The sequence below is a fragment of the Carassius gibelio genome, chromosome A14 (assembly GCF_023724105.1).
Source record: "Carassius gibelio isolate Cgi1373 ecotype wild population from Czech Republic chromosome A14, carGib1.2-hapl.c, whole genome shotgun sequence".
Classification (NCBI taxonomy): Eukaryota; Metazoa; Chordata; class Actinopteri; order Cypriniformes; family Cyprinidae; genus Carassius; species Carassius gibelio.
In genome coordinates this window covers 22,366,917-22,388,533 of record NC_068384.1, presented here as the reverse complement: position 1 = coordinate 22,388,533, position 21,617 = coordinate 22,366,917, and the positions used below count along the sequence as shown (strand labels likewise).

The 21,617-nt window shown below is 40.1% G+C and overlaps 1 protein-coding gene across 1 annotated transcript; it reads left to right on the top strand.

Annotated features, from left to right (window-relative positions):
- The first annotated feature begins 1,959 nt into the window (after positions 1-1,959).
- On the top strand, positions 1,960-19,986 carry LOC128026874 (moesin-like). Its single transcript, XM_052614128.1, has 12 exons — positions 1,960-2,055; positions 2,153-2,248; positions 2,641-2,915; positions 3,010-3,093; positions 3,166-3,312; positions 4,354-4,450; positions 4,540-4,703; positions 10,608-10,738; positions 10,863-11,023; positions 11,474-11,566; positions 11,678-11,908; positions 19,606-19,986. Exons 1-12 carry the CDS (start codon positions 1,960-1,962, stop codon positions 19,768-19,770), a joined length of 1,740 nt encoding a protein of 579 aa, XP_052470088.1. The 3' UTR covers positions 19,771-19,986.
- The last annotated feature ends 1,631 nt before the right edge of the window (positions 19,987-21,617 follow it).

The following is a 21,617-nucleotide window of genomic DNA, read 5'->3' as shown; positions in this document are numbered from 1 at the left end:
TTATTTCCAAATGTAACAGGATGAAGTCTCTGTGTTTCAGCGAATCAGTGTTTTTGAGTAAAACCATTCAAAAAGGTACAAAAATATCTACATATATAATTGTTGTTTTAAAAAATTAATGGATGTAGACGAGGAACACTTGTTATGTGCTAAATAAGATATTGTTTAAACATTTAAATGAAATACACCAACACATTCCATTTATTTATTGATTTAAATGATTAATTAATTTATTATTGTAAAAATATCAATGCATGCTTGGATATTGATATGAGCTTTCCTTCTTTATTTGATTTATTTTTCATTTTGACTGGTGGCAGATATACTGTACAGCATCCCATCATCAGTGCTGTCAATTTTGACAATGACAGCATGAAAGTAATAATAATAATTTGGCAGAGATGTATCAACATTTACAGTATAGACACAGTTCATTATGAGGAAAAACAGTCAATTCATAAAATACAAAGTAATTCTCTGTGAATACAAAAAATATTAATATAAAATATAAACATAAATACCCATGTTATATTTTAAGTAAAGTTAATCTCTGATTTTCACCATCAACAGTTTGTATTTCAGAACGTACAATCAATTTTCTAGTATCAGTCCACCGAGAGAAGTTTAAATGATAAGTTTCGCAGGTTATTGTGTAATTAATTTGTATCTTACCTGTGGGGTGTGAACACAGAGAAACACATGAAGGCTCTGCAGCACTGAGGGTCAGTGGGACACACACAGATGGACCGGCCCAAACGTCCATTCTTAGAGGAACACAGATAGACCTGTGACAGGCACACACACCACGAGCTGTTAGTGTCAGATCACAGCCTCACTGCCATGCCATCTATACTTGTGTTATATCCACACACATCATTTGCAGAACAACAGTGTTGTGCTGAAGCAATAGAGGCTGTGTTATAATCCCTATATATTGTCCTACTATATTTATTACACATGCTTGCACACAAACTGCTTCAAACAGCTGACTACACTTCACTGACTGTCAGTGTGTTCTTGTGTTGAACCTCAGCGAAAACAACTGCACACTGTAAATGGTATTTCTATTGCTTTCTTTCTGTGGATGAATTCCCACACAAGGCTTTAATCTGAGGAGAGATTCCTGGGCTGCCATTGGATTAGAGGCACAATGGAGCACATTAACTGAGTAATCCTGGAGAATATCACAAGTCCTTTCATATGACTCTGACGAGAGCAGACCATTACGAGAAGACAACAGTCAAGAACTACACAATAAAGTCAAATGTCTGTGAGTATACTTTATATATTTATTATTGCAGATTCATTCGTTCATATTTGCACGTTTATTAATATGGAGCTTTTTTTTGCTTTTCAAAAACTTATAAGAATATGGATATACATACGATAGGGTATGTGTTAAAAAATGTGACAAAATATGTTTTGTACTCTCTCTCTCTCTCTCTCTCTCCGTCTAATAAAAATATTATCTCTTTCAAATACTCTTGTTTAAAATATAACCATTGAAGCTTTGTGTTATTTGAGTTGAGTTGAATGGATTAGTTGGTCCACAGCTGAGGACTAGAGCCTAGTTCAAACATTTATGATAATTTGGATGTTATTATGAAATACTTAATTTATTTTAAACCAAATAAAGCTATAGTCATAATCCTAATACACTCAATCAATTTTGGGGCTTTTTACAGTATGCTTAACCCTGGGATAACTTTGTTCTAAAACCTTCTTTTAACCCCGGGTTTGAGACGTGACCTGGGTCTCTAGTTCTGAATACTAGTGTTTTGTTTAGCTTTATGTGAGTTTAATGACCATCTTTCATCTCAAGGCTTCCATTTCTGCTGAAGTTATCTTTGATTTGGGTGTTACTTTTCAAGAAATTAAAAGTAACACATATTCAGTTGTCCAAAATCGACAGGTGTTTTTACAATCTAGTTCTTACAATGTCATGTGTTATTGCACATCATGTATTTTCAGATAAATGTACGGGTCACTACAATGGATGCTGAGCTGGAGTTTGCCATTCAGCCCAGTACAACTGGTAAACAACTTTTTGACCAAGTATGTATTTTACATGGAATTTAGACAAAAGTCATTAAATGGAACAATCGACCCTGAAGAGTGAACAATCAGTGACATCTCTGCATTTCTCCTGAAGGTTGTGAAAACGATCGGACTCCGAGAGATCTGGTACTTTGGACTGCAGTATCAGGACAGCAAGGGCTTCTCTACATGGCTCAAACTCAATAAACGGGTTAATCTCATCCATTTTTTGTTTTGTTTATTTATTTATTTTTACAAATAATTAGTCATCAATGAGTACAATAAATATAGACCTTCACAAGCTTTCATGCTCGTGGTTGCCAGATGTCAAAAATGTTAATCCCCTTCTCCCCCTTCTCATAAGAAGGCACATTTTTCTGCTGGTATTGCAGGATTATACTATTGCTCTCAGTTTAAGTGTGCAACCTTTCAACCCTACATACATGCTTCTTTTATCACTGCGTAAAAAGCTGCAGGCAGTAATCAAGCCCCTGCCTCTTTAATAGCCAACGCTAAAAGTAATAAACACTTCCCAATAAGGTCTCCTGATAGTACACATTTTATGGGCTACATCTTACAAATGCATTGGTGTTCATATGTTAGGTGACTGCTCAAGATGTCAGAAGGGATAACCCACTGCTGATTAAATTCCGAGCAAAGTTCTACCCTGAGGACGTGGCTGAAGAGCTGATTCAGGAAGCTACGCAGCGTCTCTTCTTCCTCCAGGTGAAAGAGGGGATCTTGAACGATGATATCTACTGTCCACCTGAGACGGCCGTTCTCCTGGCCTCATACGCTGTGCAGATGAAATACGGTGAATACAACAAAGAATATCATGTGCCTGGATATTTGTGCAAAGACAAACTCCTGCCACAAAGGTGCTTCTCTATTTTTTAAGAGCTTAACACCAACCCTATTCAATCAACTAAGATTTTGAAAGCTGCTGTTTAACACACAAATACCTTCTTCTAGAGTTCTAGAACAACACAAACTGACTAAAGAGCAGTGGGAAGAACGAATCCAGGTGTGGCATAAGCAACACAAAAGCATGATCAGGTAGAAACTTCTCATCTCTGAACCTAAAACTAGTTGTTTGAGCACATGGTCAGTTAAGATTTATCTCCACAGAGAGGACGCAATGATAGAATACTTGAAGATTTCCCAGGATCTGGAGATGTATGGAGTGAACTATTTCAGCATCAAAAACAAAAAAGGATCTGAGCTGTGGTTGGGTGTTGATGCTTTGGGACTCAACATATATGAACGTTCAGACAAGTACACCTTTATCTATATTTTATTTGTTATTAATTCTTTGCAATGAACCTTGCTCAAGTGTGCCACAAATGTCCTGAAAAGTGGAGCCAAAGCATTTCGCTCATCATCTGGTGTCTGGTAGCAGTGTAGGTCAAAATCCCCGCCCTCTCTGTATAAACGAATGGGAAATAAGCCAAACTAAGAAAGAAAAAAAAAATCAATTTACAGATCAAATACATTTTTACCAAAGATTGTTCCCATCATTTTAGGTAATTATCATGCTCATGTATGTTCAAATGCTGTTGTTTTTTCTAATACAGGTGCATCTCAATAAATTAGAATGTCATGGAAAAATTCAATTATTTCAGTAATTCAACTCAAATTGTGAAACAAAAAAATTAAGTGCACACAGACTGAAGTAGTTTAAGTCTTTGGTTCTTTTAATTGTCATGGTTTTGGCTCACATTTAACAAAAACTCACAAATTCACAATCTCAACAAATTAGAATACTTCATAAGACCAATAGAAAAAAAAGACCATTTTAGTGAACTGTTGGCCTTCTGGAAAGTATGTTCATTTACTGTACGTATACTCAATACTTGTTAGGGGCTCCTTTTGGTTTAATTACTGCCTCAATGATTGTGTAGCCTAGTGAACCAAACTGAGAGACTGTTTTGAAGGCTCAGGAAACCTTAGCAGGTGTTTTGAGTTGATTAACTAATTTGTTGAGATAGTGAATTGGTGGGTTTTTGTTAAATGTGAGCCAAAATCATCACAATTTAAAGAACCAATGACTTAAACTACTTCAGTCTGTGTGCATTGAATGTATTTAATACACAAGTTTCACAATTTGAGTTGAATTACTGAAATAAATGAAAAAAGGCTCCACCTCACGATCACTACTGTGCAGACACAGGCTCCAAATTCTGTCACTGGTGCAAGATGACAGCGGCCATACTGGGCTGTTTTGACTTCACTTTTCTATAGTGAAAGGAAGTGGAGGCGTGTCCATGTTTTATTAGTCTATGACCATGCCATGTTAGTATTCCTGTTTTTCAACAGGCTGACACCTAAGATTGGATTCCCTTGGAGTGAGATACGGAATATTTCTTTCAATGACAAGAAATTTGTCATTAAACCCATAGACAAAAAATCACCGGTAATTAAGTATAATGATAAGTTTAACCCTTAATTAATTCATTCATAGCCTTTCATCTGCTGTATTACATTTCCTTTGCTCAAACACAGGACTTTGTGTTCTATGCACCTCGTCTGCGTATCAATAAGCGTATCCTGGCTCTGTGCATGGGAAACCATGATCTTTACATGCGTCGCCGCAAGCCAGACACCATTGAGGTGCAGCAGATGAAAGCACAGGCCAGAGAGGAGAAGAACAAGAGACAACAAGAGAGGTGAAAACATTAATAACAGATATATCACACATAGCATCTCTAACACTGTTTTTGTGACGCCAAAGGTAAAATCACTTTATCTAGTCTTTTAAGCAGACTCAATAATTGTGTATATTTTATGAAAGTAAACTGTTAACACAATAGCTCTGTTCTAAAACTTAGTGAGCTGCCTAGCTAAACAGCTTTTTAAAGTCTTCTAATGTCAAGGCTGTTCCATAAGGTAGGCAGTAGCATTTTGTTGCATCATCCACCTTAGTGTTCCTGCCGTGGTCATTTGTAAATTTGATGTGTCTGGCTTCCGGTCTCGCACATTCACAGAAAACGGCTTACTTCCTTATTAAACCCAGCTTGCTCTAAGTTCTCTTTGAATGTGCTTGCCAGGCCCTATTTGGCCTTCCTCTCCCTCGGCATCCATTGGGTGGTGTCATTGTGGTCAAGTCAGTTCACCTTTATTTATATAGCACTTTATACAATACAGATTGTGTCAAAGGAAGAAAATAATGTTCTGATAATGCAAGAGGACAGTAGGAAACAGTACATTTTTCAGTTTCAGAAAATAAGTGTCCCCAAATAAGCAAGCCAAAACTCCATGGGTGGCAGAAATAGAGAAAAAATTTGGGAGAAACCAATCTCAGTCGGGGGCCAGTTCTCCTCTGATCAGACGAAACCAACATGTGTGGTTTAATCCCAGGCTGAAACACAGGTCAGAGTGTGCAGAGGAATCATCTGGTTACTCATCTTGGTCTTGTGCCAATAGTAATCAAGGAGATGAGGTCTTCACAGGGGATCTGTCTCAATGGTTCGTCTAGTTGAAAGTGATATGACATACAGCCAAGTATGGTGACCCATACTCAGAATTTGTGCTCTGCATTCATCCCATCCAAAGTGCACACACACAGTGAACACACACCTGGAGCAGTGGGCATCATGCTGCAGCGCCCAGGGAGCAGTAACTTGCTTGAGCACCTAAATCGTGGTATGGCCAACCCGAGACTCGAACCCACAACCTTAGGGTTAGGAGTCAAACTGTCTAACCACTAGACCACGACTTACCAGACATTCCGCTGACATTCAGGGCTGTAGTGGCCACCATCTGATCTGGATACAGACTGGATCTGGTGGCTACAGTGACCTCGGAATGAGAATGAAAGAGACTTATATTAGTGTAGATGCCATTCTGTGGTCTTTGCTAGGCATCGATCCGATTGCCACAGAATGTGACCTGCCAGTTTGATGTGACACTTAGACACAATGGCAGAAAGTCTTTATCTTTGCAGGATCTCTTTGTTTAACGGTACAAGGCTCAGAGAATGCATCGGAGTCAGCACTGTTGGAACACCTCCAACTTGTGGGCAATGGGCACTGTGTTTTTCAAGGTCTCACAGGCATTGATTGTCATCAGTAACATGATGAAAAAATCACCTGAGCCTATAAAATTGTGCAGTGAACAAAGTGATAGTCAATAACATCAATGGTATTATAGATTTTAGAGTCAATGGGCAAGTACTTAGAAGTGATTGTCTCTGATGAAGGGGTCCAGGCAAGAAGTAGTTCTTGCCAGGACAGCTCAAACAACTGCTCCACTGACGAGCTTCAAGCCCATCCAGATATACAAAAACATCAGTCTTAGAGAAAAACTGAGATGGCAAGTGAGCACAGTAAGATATTTCAGTCCCCCTCCTGCAAAGTGATGTTATTTTCTCCTTCTTCCACCCTTGACATTCACATTTTGCCCCACTTCCACCCACAAAAGCCCACAGGTAAACATACTGGTTAGTTCTGCAATGGAAGATAATAAATATTTAAAAAAAAGAATCTTCACATACACCTTTAAAGCCAAACAGAAAAGCATTTAGCTATACACTGTTTAAGAATATACATAGAGGCGTTTTGCCTTTAGCAATGCTTATCCAAACATAAAACAATAACTATTTATATCCCCTAATAACAAAACAGGACTATCTTCAATATAAAACAAATAAATAAATGTATTAATAAATTATTGGAATTAACAATAACTAAATAAATAAATATGTAGGCCTACTTAATGTGTCCATGTCATTTACTGATGTCATACACCAGTGAGGGATTCAGATTAATGCGTCTCTGCTCCAGTACGCGACCGTAAATACTGAAAGCTCTCTTCTGCTGGGATGCAAAGTACATGGCTAATTCTTAAAGAGCAGCCTTTGTTGCTGGTGGCAGTCTGTGGTTTTTCTCATCAAACCCCAGTTCATCAGCTAGCACTTTGACAGCATGAATCACAGATTTTATTGTCATCAGTCATCTTTATCGAACATAATTTTGGATCAAGGAATGTCACTATTTTGTAGAGCATGTATATTCCACTTGCTGCAAAAATGTTCAGGAACAGTAGTTTGTCCAGACTTTGCACACAAGTCAGAATGCAATTTCAGCCCTGGTTGCTTCGCAGTGGTTTCTTAGTTTACCAGACCATGGCAGAACTGGAGATGCACTTACGTGTTTTATTATCTGTCTCCAGGCTACTGGTTGCATCTATAAATGGTTTCAGAAAAGTCACCACAGTTTAAAGAGTATTCTTGTTGATGCACCCTTCTATGTCATACTGTTTAATATTTAACAGGATTGTTGCAATGTCATCATACTGTTGAGACATAGAATCTATATTTTCAAAATTAAAATTCCATCTTGTTTCCACTTTCTACTTTAGAGACGTACTCAGCTTTACATGCAGGCCAGAATGGTTGAAGTAGGTGACTAGGTTTTTCACATCTTTCAAAAGCTGCCATCTTGGTTTTTTATTTTTTGTCCATCACAGCGAACAAGAATGAAGAACGTAACATATGACCTGCAGCTGCTTTACATTTTGCAAAGACACCAAAGGAAAACAGGCACTTTTTGGCATACATGAGATCCTTCCGAAGATGAGAGGAGTAGGGGGAATCTGTTACTCTGCTTAGAGAGTTTCTTCCGTATGAGTCATTTTCAGTTTTTTTTGCTGTTCTTCATGAATTTATGTGGCTTTAACCAGCAGATGTCCTCATCATACTATGTTTCAAGTCCATCCAATCTCCATGATGAGCTCTCTGTTGTCAGCCATGCATGAGCCCAAATAGGTTGATTGGCAGTCAGTGTTTTATTGTTCGTCAGCTGAAAAAAAAAAATCTGAATATTGTTTCTTTTTATTATTATCATTATAGTTGTGGTGTGGACTCTCACTATTGTCTTAAATTATTTTAAGGACTTTATTGTTAATGTTATTGTTATTTTCATTGGGTTGAATGGGCCTGAAGTCATAGTTTGTTTCTATATAATGTATTGTGGCTAATAGAAAACAGGTCTTCTCATAGATGTTGTTCCAGATGTCAGTCCGCACAGTGAATCCATATTTCACAATTTTCATGGTCATGTCATCTGCAGCAACTCTTCTTAATGTTTGTGCCTTTTCTTTCCATCATATCAAAATTTCCAATTGGCTGCTGTCAAAGAGGTGTTGCTCTAGTTTAATAAAACCTTAACCAAGGACTGTGACATAAGGTCTTAGGACCAGCACATGACCAGCTTAACCCAGCAAATGACCAGCCTAAACCTGCTCATGACCATATTAGGACCAGCACATACTTTCATAGTTGCTTTTGGGAAATCCACCCCAGATCAGCTAATAGTCTGCCATAAAGAGTCAGCACTGGGCTAGGTGATATAAAAACAGGCTGGCCCACTGGGTGGTCAGGCAGAGTGAGATACCATATAGCAATCTGTGATACCCCTCCCATTAAAGGGGTAGCACATTCCACCAGAGGGATGGCTGCCTCCTGTGCATTATACAAAGATGTGTCCCTAGAGGAAGTCTGTGCAGCAGGCTGGACTTCCTCACTTACATTTAGGGAGTTTTTCACCTGAATGTGGCTTACTCTGTGGCTAACTCTGTCCTACAAATAGGGGTAGATTTGAGTCTTTAAATCACTTGGTTCTATGAATAAGGTCAAGATGCCACCCAACATGATCATTCAGGGACTAGGTGCTTCCAGTTGGCAAAATAAGATAATGTGCTCATGGTACTGCACCTGTATTTATAGAGGATGATTGGATACAGGTGGAACAATTTTATATGCCATTTCCTGACAGCTAGCCCTATAGCGAGGCTGTCCTATATGGTGGCCTGTTCATCATCCATGTTCAGACATCAAGAATAGTTCAAGCTACAACAGGTTAAGTGGGTGGAAAGATCATCCCATCAGCAAGGAACAGTGAAGGAAAACATTCAGGGAAAGTGATTTTGTGCCTCTCTGTGATGGTACCATGAGGCATCACACAATTACCAACCTCAGGATTCTGGAAAGGGTGTAGACCCCAAAGAGTGGGTGGAAGTAGAAGGGTGCAGAACCTGTGGTTGTTCCGTGTGCAAGCATCAATGTCTTGAACTTGATGTGAGCCACAACCAGTAGACAGTGCAGGGAGATAAAAAAATGATGTAATATGCGGTCAGGTGATTACATCTATTCATATGGGTCTAAATGGTAGCTTGGTTAACCTAAACCCCCTCTCTCTCTCTCTCTCTGTTTATTTGACGGCATGGGATTTTCTGCCAAATGTTTCTTTTTGAACCATAGAAGAAGCAATAGCAGCTACCTGTCACTGTGCAGCTGTAACGGTATACAAACTTCACAATCGCAGGAAGAAGGAGGCACTTCGTCCTTCACTGTCGTCCCTCCTCTTTTGTATCCTGGGACTCGAGACAGCCTCGCTCTGTTCCCATGGCTATTGGTATTCACGAGACTGCGCTCTACCCACCCCCGGGGGGACAGCTCACAGTGGCTGCGGGAACCTGGGTGTAGGAAAGACAGACAAGGTGAGAGAAAAGGAGATGGAAGGATGAGGAGCAACAGAGATGAGAGGGGAGAGATGACAAAAAAAATAAAAAAATAGTTCCGGTTCCCAGACACACTACCGCTCGGCCCTCTACCAGCTGTTTGAATTCTTCCGCGGTGCCTGGCGGTGGCACTGGATGGCCCTCGGTGGACGGTAGATGGCAACGGCTTCTCCGATTCCCTGTTCCCGGCTCCTCCCCATTCTTGGTGGACGGCAGCAGGCTCCAGCCCACTGACGAACGGCGCTGACTCCTCCACTCCCTCACGGACGGCAGACGCCCCTCCACATCGCGGGCAGCCTGCAGCGAGTTCGTCTGTCCCCAGCAACTCACTCCAGCCCACTGCCTCAAGCGTCCCCAGCGCCAGAATGCTACGCCAAAATAAACACAAAACAGTGTGACAGCCCCTCGCAGACAACTGCCGCTCACAAACAAAACCAACACAAAATAAAAACCCTCTAACCTCCAACCTCCAATCCTCCAATGCAGCTCGAGTTCCTGAAGAGGAACTAAAATAATAATACATTTATAATTTATAATTTATACAGTATATATAATTCACTTGCTTGTGTCAGAGGATTATTATGGAGATAGCTGACATTAATCATTAATATACAGGTTTATTCACAAACTACAATTCCTGTTCATCAGTGAGAACCAGACCCATTATAAACCTAAATATACTTGATCTAATAAAATTAATTGAAAAGTGTACTGTAGTAGTAGAAATAGAAGATGTTTGCGGTTGTAATGATGACAGTAGAGCACAAAAAATACTAGCTGTTCCATGCTCTGGTGCAGTAAGCGATCACTCTACATGCGTACCATGCCCAAACCCAACTGAACCGTGCTCTGGCCTATCTCTTCCAAGCCAGCCAGTGATGGCTAAATGAACTGGAGAAATCACACTACTGTATAGTCAAACTAGTCACACTAGTCAAATGAATCAGGACATAAAAGGACTTTAAGAAAAAAAAAAACAGCTCACTAGATTTTGGAACAGAGCATAATGTTATTCTAGATGTGACAATGTTTTAAATGCATGTTAATTTTAGAGCACTTCTGGAAAATGAGAAAAAAAGAAGAGAAAATGCAGAGAAAGAAACTGAGAAGATTGCAAGAGAGACGATGGAGCTCATGGAAAGACTTCGACAAATTGAGCAGCAAACCAAAAAAGCTCAAGAAGGTTAGAACTACAAATGTCACATTAATAGTTAATGGGTTTGGTAAAGTGTGTAATTTCCCCCTAATAAGCATCACCACTTTTCAGATTAGTTTATATGTGTAACATTATAGTTTGTGTCATCCAGAACTGGAAGAGCAGACCAAGCGAGCATTGGAGCTGGAGCGGGAAAGGAAATTTGCTCAGGATGAAGCTGAGCGTCTGGAGAAAGACCGCAGGATTGCAGAAGAAGTGAAGTCAGCATTACTGATGCAATCTGAGAACCAGATGAAGAACCAGGAGAATTTGGTATTAGGGATCATGTACTCAAAACCTTTTAGAAATACATTATGATCTTAGATGGTTAGTTAATTTACCGTCAAATACATGTATGCATTTCTTTTTTTTTAATTTGGGGAAATATCATTTGGAAAGACAGAATTGTGTCAGTCATGACGTTCCAAACACTATCTTTCTTCTCTCTAAAGCAGAAACTATGAAGTATGTACACCATGCTCTTTTACATACAGTGGGGATGGATGATATCAACTCGAACTTTCAGTCTCAAAGTTCCCATATTGTGGCCATTCACAAGTTAATTATTTTATTAAGGAGACACCTAGAATAAATTTTAATTATTTAAAGTTCTAAAAATACCTTATTTTTCTTATATTGTGCATTGCTGTAGTACGTCTTTTCACCCTTTTCCTGAAACACTCTTGTTTTAGTTACATGGAATTCTAATTTGTATATTTAAAGGCAACAGAGTTGGCTGACCTTACATCCAAGATCACTCTTTTGGAAGATGCCAAAAAGAAGAAAGAGGATGAAGCCAGGAAATGGCAGAGAAGGGTGAGAGTGTAAACCTATTGTTGCATCTGTTTTATATGGTTAGCATCAAGCAAACACATTGGTACTCTTACAATAGTTCACTGAGCTTTTTCTGTATGAATATCTTGACAGGCGATTATGGTTGAGGTAGACCTGGAGAAGACAAAAGAGGAGTTGAAGAGTAAGCTAATTGGGGTCCAAATTCAGACAATGTCCCAGACGGAGAATGACCATGATGAAAATGATGAGAGCAGTGCTGAGGCCAGTGCTGAGCTCACATCCACTGGAACATGTCAAGACCGCAGTGAAGAACAGCGTATAACAGAAACGGAGAAGAATGAACGTCTGCAGAAGCTCTTACAGGTGAGTAAAAGAGGCAGTCATCATGTTTATAAAAAAGAGCTGTCATTGCCATGGCCATTTCTAAAGCCGTTTTTAAGAACTTCTTAACACTGCACATTTTGTATGTCTTCCTAATTAAATGCTGCTGATTCAGTTCATAAGTTTTATTTTTAAGATCTAAAAATGATGTGTTAGACCAAGGAGACATTCAAAATCTGCAATATCGGGGTGCTCTAGGAACAGTGTTGAGAACCACTGTCCTAATGGCTAGAGCATGTGATCCAGCTGGTGGTTCACCGTATCATAAGCAGCAGACAAATCCCTCAAGATCAATATTGAACATTTGGAAGCCGCTCTTGCCAGTCTTAGGGCTTCAACAACTGAGAACAAGACAGCTTTGGTCGAATGTCCACTTCTGAAGCCAGATTGGTTGCTGTCCAGGAGGTTGTTCTGTGTTAGAAAAAACTTGTTTTAAACTCATTCAAGTGTTTGCAATGAAAGGTAGAAGGGAAACTGGTCTTTAGTTCTCTAAAAGAGTTGGTTGGTTCCTTAAGTAGTGAAGTTATACGAGCCTGTTTAAATGTTGAGGAAAAAGCACAAGTTTGAAGGATAAACGATTTGTTAACAAAGTGAGTGAGTGCAGGTAGGAGAAATGGCTTGAAAGAGATGAGAGGGAACAGGATCAAGCATGCAGGTAGTAGGATGATGGGAAAGGATGAGTTGAGAGACTTCTCCCTTATAGAGGGGACTGCAGGATGACAACCAGTGTATGTTTGCTGGTAAGATGTGTTCGACAGTTTGTGGTGTCGCAAATGTGCACAGAAGTTTTTAATTTTAATAATGAGGAATGTAGCAAAGTTATCAGCTGTTAGAGTTGATGAAGAAGGGGGAGGAGGAGGACAAAGGAGGGAGGAAAAGTTAGATGAGTTAGATGAATTGTTAATTTTGTTGTGATAGTATGTCCTTTTAGCAGTGGAGACATTAGCAGAGAATGAAGAGAGGAGTGATCGATATACATTAAGGTCAGTAGGATTTTGTGATTTGGACCACACACTTTCTGCAGCTCTGAGCTTAGAACGATGCTCACGGAGAGCATCAGATAGCCAAGGGGCAGAAGAGGTGGTATGAGCTGGCCTGGAAGACTAGGGGCAAACAGTGTATAAACAAGATGTCAGAGTGGATCAGAAAGAATCAGTAGCACTGTTAATATCAAGAGATGATAACTGTTCGGGTGACGGAAGCAAAGATGAAACCATAGCAGAGAGCCGGGAGGGTGAGAGTATGGCGAAAAGTGACATGTGGATGGATATGCGTTTTGTCAGGAACCATGTTGAAGTTAAGAGTGAGAAGGAAGTGATCAAAGGTGTGCAGTGTAGTAACCAGTACATGATCAGTAGAGCAGTGTCATGTGTAAATAAGATTGAGCTGGTCGCCTGATTTGTGTGTAGCTGTAGTTAACACTCTCTTGAGATCAAAAGAAGCAACGTGTGGAAATCAGCATACAGGGGTTTATCTAGGTGGATGCTGAAGTCTTCAGCAGAACTAGTTGAGTACCATCCTCAGGAAAGGTTGAGAACAGCTCATCTAATTCTTCCACGAAATTACTTAGTGGTCCTGGGGGACGATAAACAACTATAAAATGGCTTTTAAGAGAGTGGGTGATAGTGGCTGAATGTGATTCAAAACAGCTGTTGATACTCAGAGATGGTAAAGTATTACATTTCCAACCATTAGAGATAAGAAGAAGAAGAAAAAGTGAAGTGACATTCAGCCAAGTATGGTGACCCATACTCAGAATTTGTGCTCTGCATTTAACCCATCCGAAATGCACACACACAGAGCAGTGAACACACACACACTGTGAGCACACACCCGGAGCAGTGGGCAGCAATTTATGATGCGGCGCCCGGGGAGCAGTTGGGGGTTCGATGCCTTGCTCAAGGGCACCTAAGTCGTGGTATTGAAGGTGGAGAGAGGACTGTACATGCACTTCCCCCACCCACAATTCCATCCAGCCCGAGACTAGAACCCACAACCCTTAGATTGGGAGTCCAACCCTCTAATCATTAGGCCACGACTTCCCTGCAGATAAGCAGATAAGCAGATCAGTACCTCCACCTCTTCCAGTCAGATGAGGGAATGGGAAAAAGAGAAATTATTGGACAGTGTTGGCCACAAGTTGGCCGCCGGCCCAGCGCCACTGCACAAGATGGCCACCAGCCCAGCGCCACAGCACAAGGTGGTCGCCAGCCCAACGCCACTGTGCTAAATGGCCGCCAGCCCAGTGCCACAGCACAAGGTGGTCGCCATCCCAGCACCACGGTGCAAGATGGCCGCCAGCCCAGTGCCACAGCACAAAGTGGTCGCCAGTCCAATTTCACATCGCAAGATGGCCGCCAGCCCAACGCCACAGCACAAGGTGGCCACAAGCCCAGGGCCACTGCCCAAGATGGCCACTGGCCCTGTATCATGGCACAAGATGACAGCCACCGTTGACCCTCCGGAGTCGAGTCAGGTTCCCGTTGACCCTCCAGAGTCAAGTCAGGTTCCCGTTTACCCTCCAGAGTCGAGTCAGGTTCCCGTTGACCCTCCAGACTCGAGTCAGGTTCCCGTTGACCCTCCAGACTCATGTCAGGTTCTCGTTAAACCTCCAGAGTCAGGTCAAATCACCGTTGACACTCCAGAGTCAGGGCAAGTCACCGTTGACACTCCAGAGTCGAGTCAGGTTCCCGTTGAACCTCCAGAGTCAGGGCAAGTCACCATTGACACTCTGGAGTCAAGTCAAGTCACCGGTGATCTTCATGGGCCAAGGCAAGTCACCATTGATATCCATGGACAAAGGCAAGTTACCATTGATATTCATGGACAAAGGCAAGTTACCATTGATCTTCATGGGCAAGGGCAAGTCACCAATGATCTCCATGGGCAAAGTCCAGTCACCAGGGTTCTTCACGAGCAAGGTCAAGTCACCGACTATCTTCATGGGCCAAGGCAAGTCACCATTGATCTTCATGAACAAATGCAAGTCACCATTGATCTTCATGAGCAGAGTCAGGTCACCAATGATCTTCATGAGCAGAGTCAAGTCACCAATGATCTTCATGAGCAGAGTCAAGTCACCAATGATCTTCATGAGCAGAGTCAAGTCATCATTGATCTTCCTGAATCCAGTCTAAACACCACGGAATTACCAGAGTTTCTCCACACCTCTGCGGAACTACCAGAGCCTGTCCACATCTCTGCTGAACTACTAGAGCCTCTCCAGGTTTCTGCTGAACTACTAGAGCCTTTCCTCGCCTCGGCTGAACTACCAGAGCCTCTCCTCGTTTCTGCGGAACTTCCAGAGCCTCGTCACATCTCAGCTGAACTCTCTGAGCGCTCGACTAATCCTGTCGTGGCCACGGAGGCCACCTTTAACTTGTTCATTTTCTCTGTTTTCAGACTTGCCTAACCAGAATTGCTCTCCTGTGTCATCGATCCCACTGTGATGGTCTTCTGCGCCGCCCGGGTGGGCTTCTTTCTCGACCGCATGGATGTGGTGGTCTTCTGCGCCGCCCTGGTGGGCTTCTGTCTCGACCGCACGAATGTGGTGGTATTCTGCGCCGCCCAGGTGGGCTTCTGTCTCGACTGCATGGACATGGTGGTCTTTTGCACACCCTGGTGGGCTTCTGTCTCGACCGCACGGATGTGGTGGTCTTCTGCGCCGCCTGGTGGGCTTCTGTCTCGACCGCACGGATATATCCGTCCCTCCCCCTGATCCTCCGCCGGTCCACCTCCCTCCTGGGCTCCTTGTTTTTTTTTTTGCACTTCTTGTCTCTGTTTCCCCATTTTACCTGGTCCTCCGTCCCTCCCCCTGGTTCTCTGCCGCTCCACCTCCCTCCTGGTCTCTGTGTTCCTTGGTCTCTTCTTGTGTTCAGTGGAGGAGGGGGTAATGTCACGCTTGTCTGGTCTCTGTTTCACTGAGTCACCACTAGTGGTCTCACTTCCCAATAGGCACCTCACCATATGCACTACAATTCCCACATAGCCTTGTCCCTTCATCACAGTAATTGCACTGCTGTTAATTGCACTCAGGTGTCTTCACTTGATAGTCATTACCCTCCCTATATTAACCGGTCTTTTTCTGTTTTTCTTCATGGAGTCCTTTCATTCCGTCACCCATCGCTGTTTCCGTTTCCTCGCCCTTCCGAGTTTCCTGTTCCTTCCCTGTTTGTTTATTGTTGGATGGATTTATGGTTTTGACCCCTGCTTGTTGGATTCTGATTTGGATTACCCATTATATACCACACTGCATTTTGGATCTCTTGTCTCCGGCATTTCTCTGGGTTACGATCATAACAATAAGTTAATATACAGCCTATTATGATAATTGCTGTAAATAAAAATCTAAAAAGAAAGAAGCTTCAAATAAATATATTAACGTGCGTGAATAAATCCAACCACCCTGTAGCAGGATGAGTGAGAGTCACGGACACAGACGAGGTTATTGAATTGCCAGACAAATTCCCCGGAGGGCGATTTATTGAACAAAGTGAGAGAATACTGTAATCGGTGCTCTGGAGTGGTCGTGCTCAGAAATCAGGCTTCGTGCAGGGTAGTCTGTGTTCGTGGGAAGTGAAGCGTTGATCCTCAGTCGCTGGAGGCTGTAAGCACACAGAGAACACAACATAAATTCTGGAGACCTAGCTCACCCTTCCCTTCTCTTTCTCAGTTTATATTGCCTCCTGCTGATGCCGTGCAGGTGTACACGATCAGCAGGTGTTCCTCGTTGAGGGTTCTGGGAGCGGTGTATCCTTGGCGACGCTGATTCTGTCCTAATTGGCTCACCACACACCCCTATAAAGAAATTTCACTTTCCATAAGCCGTGGTGGCAAAGATTAAAAACTTTAACCAGGCTCAAACTGACACAGGCAGAGTGAAAGACTGGATTATTTCGATCAGGTAGGGTAGAATTGATTTCAAAACATTTCAGCCAGTTTATATATGTAGTGTATATTATATATCTTGTTTAAGATGCATTTGGTTGAGTTGCACTGCAGTAAAACGCTTCACTGTACAATGGTGATTATCTCTTCAGCACGCAGTGTGAGCAGTACAAACAACAATGCAGAATATTACATACTATGACTGGGACTGTCATACACATAACTAGGGATGTAATGGTTTCAAAGTGTCTTATCACGATTATAGTGACCAGAATTATCACGGTTATCAGTATTATCATGGTATTGTAATAATTTGCTGCAGATGATAAAAAAGTGCATACACATATATCACTTAACCAAGTGTTATATTTAAAAATCAACAAACAACAAATAAAATGACTTTCTGTTTGCATAATCACTAAAACAATAACATTACCAATGACAAATGGCAACTTGACTGATAACAGTTTTATAGCATTCAAGATTGAGATATCTAATGTAAATGTTCAAATAAAGCTTTGAAAAACTTTAATAAAAAGGTAACCCTCACATTTCAGCCTTTAAATAAAGATATACGTCAAAATGATAATAATAATACAATAATTCCTTACATTTATATAGCACTTTTCTAGGCACTCAAAGCGCTTTACATAGACTTTACATCATCCACCACCAGTGTGCAGCATCCACCTGGATGATGCAACGGCAGCCATATTGCGCCAGAACGCCCACCACACACCACACACCAGCTTACTGGTGGAGAGGAGACAGAGTGATGAAGCCAATCAGCAGATATGGGGATTGTTAGGAGGCCATGATGGTCAGAGGCTAATGGGCGAATTTAGCCAGGATGCCGAGGTCACACCTCTACTCTTTTCGAAAGACATCCTGGGATTTTTAATGACCACAGAGAGTCAGGACCTCGGTTTAACGTCTCATCCGAAGGACGGTGCTCGTTGATAGTATAGTGTCCCTATCACTACACTGGGGCGCTAGGACCCACACAGACCACAGGGTGAGCACCCCCTGCTGGCCTCACTAGCACCTAGTCCAGCAGCAACCTAGTTTTCTCAGAGGTCTCCCATCCAGGTACTGACCAGGCTCAGCCCTGCTTAGCGTCAGTGGGCAACCGGTCTTGGGCTCCAGGGTGATATGGCTGACGGCACAAGATAATTGCTTAATAGTTTTCATTTCCAGTCCTCGAGCCCCCCAGCTCTGCATATTTAACACATCCCTCTTTGTTAACACACCTGATTCAGATAATCAGCTCTTAAGAAGTGAGCTCTATGCATGAACTGTGTTCACATTATGTTATGTTCATTTCTTGTGGAACATTTTGTTTTTCCTTTAGAAGATCACATATAAATTCTGAGGAACAAATAATGGTAACATTTTAAAGTCAGTTTTAGAGTCATATGATGCTATGCATTTTTACAAGTTGCTTGAACTGAAATGTGTGTTTGCGATATATGTACACAACAATCCTAAAATGGTAAAAATGCACCCAGTGTGTTTTTTTTTTTATCTGCTTAAATCTTTACCACTTTCTCAAATTGAGCTTATCTCAAATGCCTGTCTGTGAGACATCACAAAAACAGGCCCCTCCCACAATAGTTTGACTGACAGTGGTGTTTCAGCACAGACTGAACATAGCATCATTTACTCCCAACATCTAAGCCGCTTTGCAAATCACCTTCCCTAATGTGCTAATTAGCAAGTTTCACGATGAATGCAACTAAAGTATACAGTCCCTCAGAGAGAGGCTCGGAAGAGAGGGGCGGGGTCAGCAGAGCTCATTAATATTTAAATGAAAATACTACAAAAATGCATGCTCTGAAAAGAGCTGTTTTTGACAGAGTTAAAAAAAAACAACTGTTTTTTACACTACCATTGAGAGATTTTAACCAAGCTATGTTATAGACTTTTCATTAAGACCCTAAAGAATCATACCAGCTTTTGGAAAATGGACATCCCATGACCCCTTTAAAATAACTTTCATTCATAAATTTATATTATATAATATTTAACAGATCATTAGTTAATATATAGTATATTATAGATAATGTGCTTGTTATGGTTACTTATAACCCTATTATACATTATACCTATTTAATGTAAATTAAATTCTTACAAATGTCTTTAAACTTTCAATTCATGTGATTATTACATGGATTTCTTCAAAATGTACAAATGATTTTGACAGATATTATACAATGATTAAAAGCTTTTGTAGGTTAGGCTCAGGATTGGTGGTATGGGTAGGTTTAAGAGTTGGTTAAAGTGTCATGAGTGTGCAGGGGTCAATTTGATTACAGTAAAGGAAGCACAGTTCAATCTATTTTTAATACGATGTTATGATAAATTAACAAATATTTCTTGAAAAATGTATTTGTTTTCTCCTGCTGATGTATGATTCAAGTAATGTTCTGATTTATGATATACTGTACAATAGTATACTAATATGTGTTGAAAAAAAAATTAATTGCACCCAAATTACAGACTGTGTGATGTCTTTAGAACATGACTTTAAACAAATGTTGTAACAGCAGCTAAATGTCTAATGCCCATAAAGGAACTAAATTATAAATAAAATAAATATATATATATATATATATATATATATATAGAGAGAGAGAGAGAGAGAGAGAGAGAGAGAGAGAGAGAGAGAGAGAGAGAGAGAAAGAGAGAGAGAGAGAGGTTTATCTAGGTGGATGCTGTATAAGTGTTACCCAAATGACCATATCAGTCCCAATGAAATAATACATACAATTTGTTTCTATATGTCTTTGCAGGTTCTGAGCTCTGAGCTGGCAGATGCTCGTGATGAAAGTAAGAAGACTGCAAATGATCTGATCCATGCTGAGAACGTGAGGTTAGGGAGGGACAAATACAAGACCTTACGGCAAATTCGACAAGGAAACACCAAACAGCGCATTGATGAATTTGAGTCCATGTGATTTACCAGTTGGACAGATTTCTGTCAGTTAGCATTATTATTAATCCATCACAGAGAATTTTGAACTGCAGAGTCAAGTGATCTTAGTCTTTTGAGGTGAATTAAAAAGCACAACATGAAGTTAAAGCAATGATAAATGTTGTGAACCTCTTGATTGTTTGAATGAAATAAACTAGACTGTATTGAATTCACAAAATAATTAAATAAGTCTAGTCTGTTTTATTGTCAATTCTTCCACATGTACAGTACATACATACAGAGAACTGAAATTGTGTTACTCTTAGACTCCCGGTGCATACAGATAACATTAACAGTAGAACATTAAATACAGATAAAATATAAAGTACAACTATACAAACATACAGGTGCTTCTCAATAAATTAGAAGGTAACACTTTCTATGAAGCTTGTATTTATAATACATTATAAGGGTATTCTTAAGGCATTATAATGAATGCATAAAAAAAAACAACTTATAATATGTTGTATCATCTCATGAATATTCATAAAAACAGTTTTAATATATTATAATATTTACTTATTTTTGGTTATAGCTTTTAAGAATATGATACTTTATAACACGATGAACATGTTGCATCAACTTTTACAAATGTATTATATTTCTCATAGTTATAATGTTTTATAAGTCTCATATCTTGCCATCTTTCTGATGCTACTTTACTTAAAGCTGTCAAAGTCCACTTATAAGTAGTAATAATAATATTAATAATAAAAAAAACAAAATCTCTTAAACAGCCATAAGATCAGATATCAGATCAGATGAATGAGTAATATGACATGTTTGCTTTGAACTATTTATATTGTTACGAACCTATTGTAATATAAATTTGATTATTTTGATGGTACCCTTCAGACAGCTGTTGATAAGTAACTCTGCATGTCAACTAGCGGTCACTGGAGTATTAGTATGTCTGCTACTGTAAATATATGGATAAAATGACTATAAGTGTCTCTGCAAGTATGTCATCTTATTCTACCATACTAGATTTAACCATTCTTGAGCATACTGATACTCTAATGAGAGTAAGTTGGCATTTAGTGGCAAAGTCGCTTATAGTCGATTGATTAAGGGGACAATCAAAATAAAATCTAACCATATAGATCATTCAATATTTTTTTTTTATTTGGATTATTAATCTCACATCAATAAATTGACATTAGCTCCAAGATACTGTGCAGATCTTAAATATGCAATGTCAGGATATGATACAGTACATTATACTGTAAATGAAGTAGATTTAATATGGTGTTCATTGTGTGTTATAAATAATCATACTCTTATTAAAATTATAACCGGAAATACATAAGTTTAATGATATATTATAATTTTTGTTATGATTATTCATGAGTTGACATAACATATTATAAGGTTTTTTATAATGCATTATGCATTCATTCTAATGCCCTTATAATGCCCTTAGAATATCCTTATAATGTATTATAAATACCGGTTTCATAGAATTAGAATGTTGTGGAAAAGTTTATTTTATTTAGTTACCCTAAATCATCACAGACTGTGGAAAGTTAATACTGGACTTCAAGCAACTTGGGCTATGAGCTTTTCCAACCTTCTTCCAGACTCTAGGACCTTGGTTTCCAAATGAAATACAAAACTTGCTCGCTTCTGAAAAGAGGACTTTGGAGCACTGGGCATCAGTCCATTTCTTTGCCCAGGTAAGATGCCTCAGGAGTGGCTCAACAAGAGGTATTTGACAACTGTAGCAAAATTCCTTGACACGTCTGTGTGTGGTGGCTCTTGAGACCTTGACCCCAGCCTCAGTCCTTGTGAAGTTCACTCAAATTCTTGAATTGATTTTGCTTGACAATC

Coding starts and splice junctions, on each gene's coding strand:
- LOC128026874 (XM_052614128.1), top strand. CDS start 1,960: ATGTATTTTCAGATAAATGTACGGGTCACTACAATGGATGCTGAGCTG. Junction 4,451..4,539: donor CCATAGACAAAAAATCACCG/GTAATTAAGTAT, acceptor GCTCAAACACAG/GACTTTGTGTTCTATGCACC. Junction 11,024..11,473: donor TGAAGAACCAGGAGAATTTG/GTATTAGGGATC, acceptor GTATATTTAAAG/GCAACAGAGTTGGCTGACCT.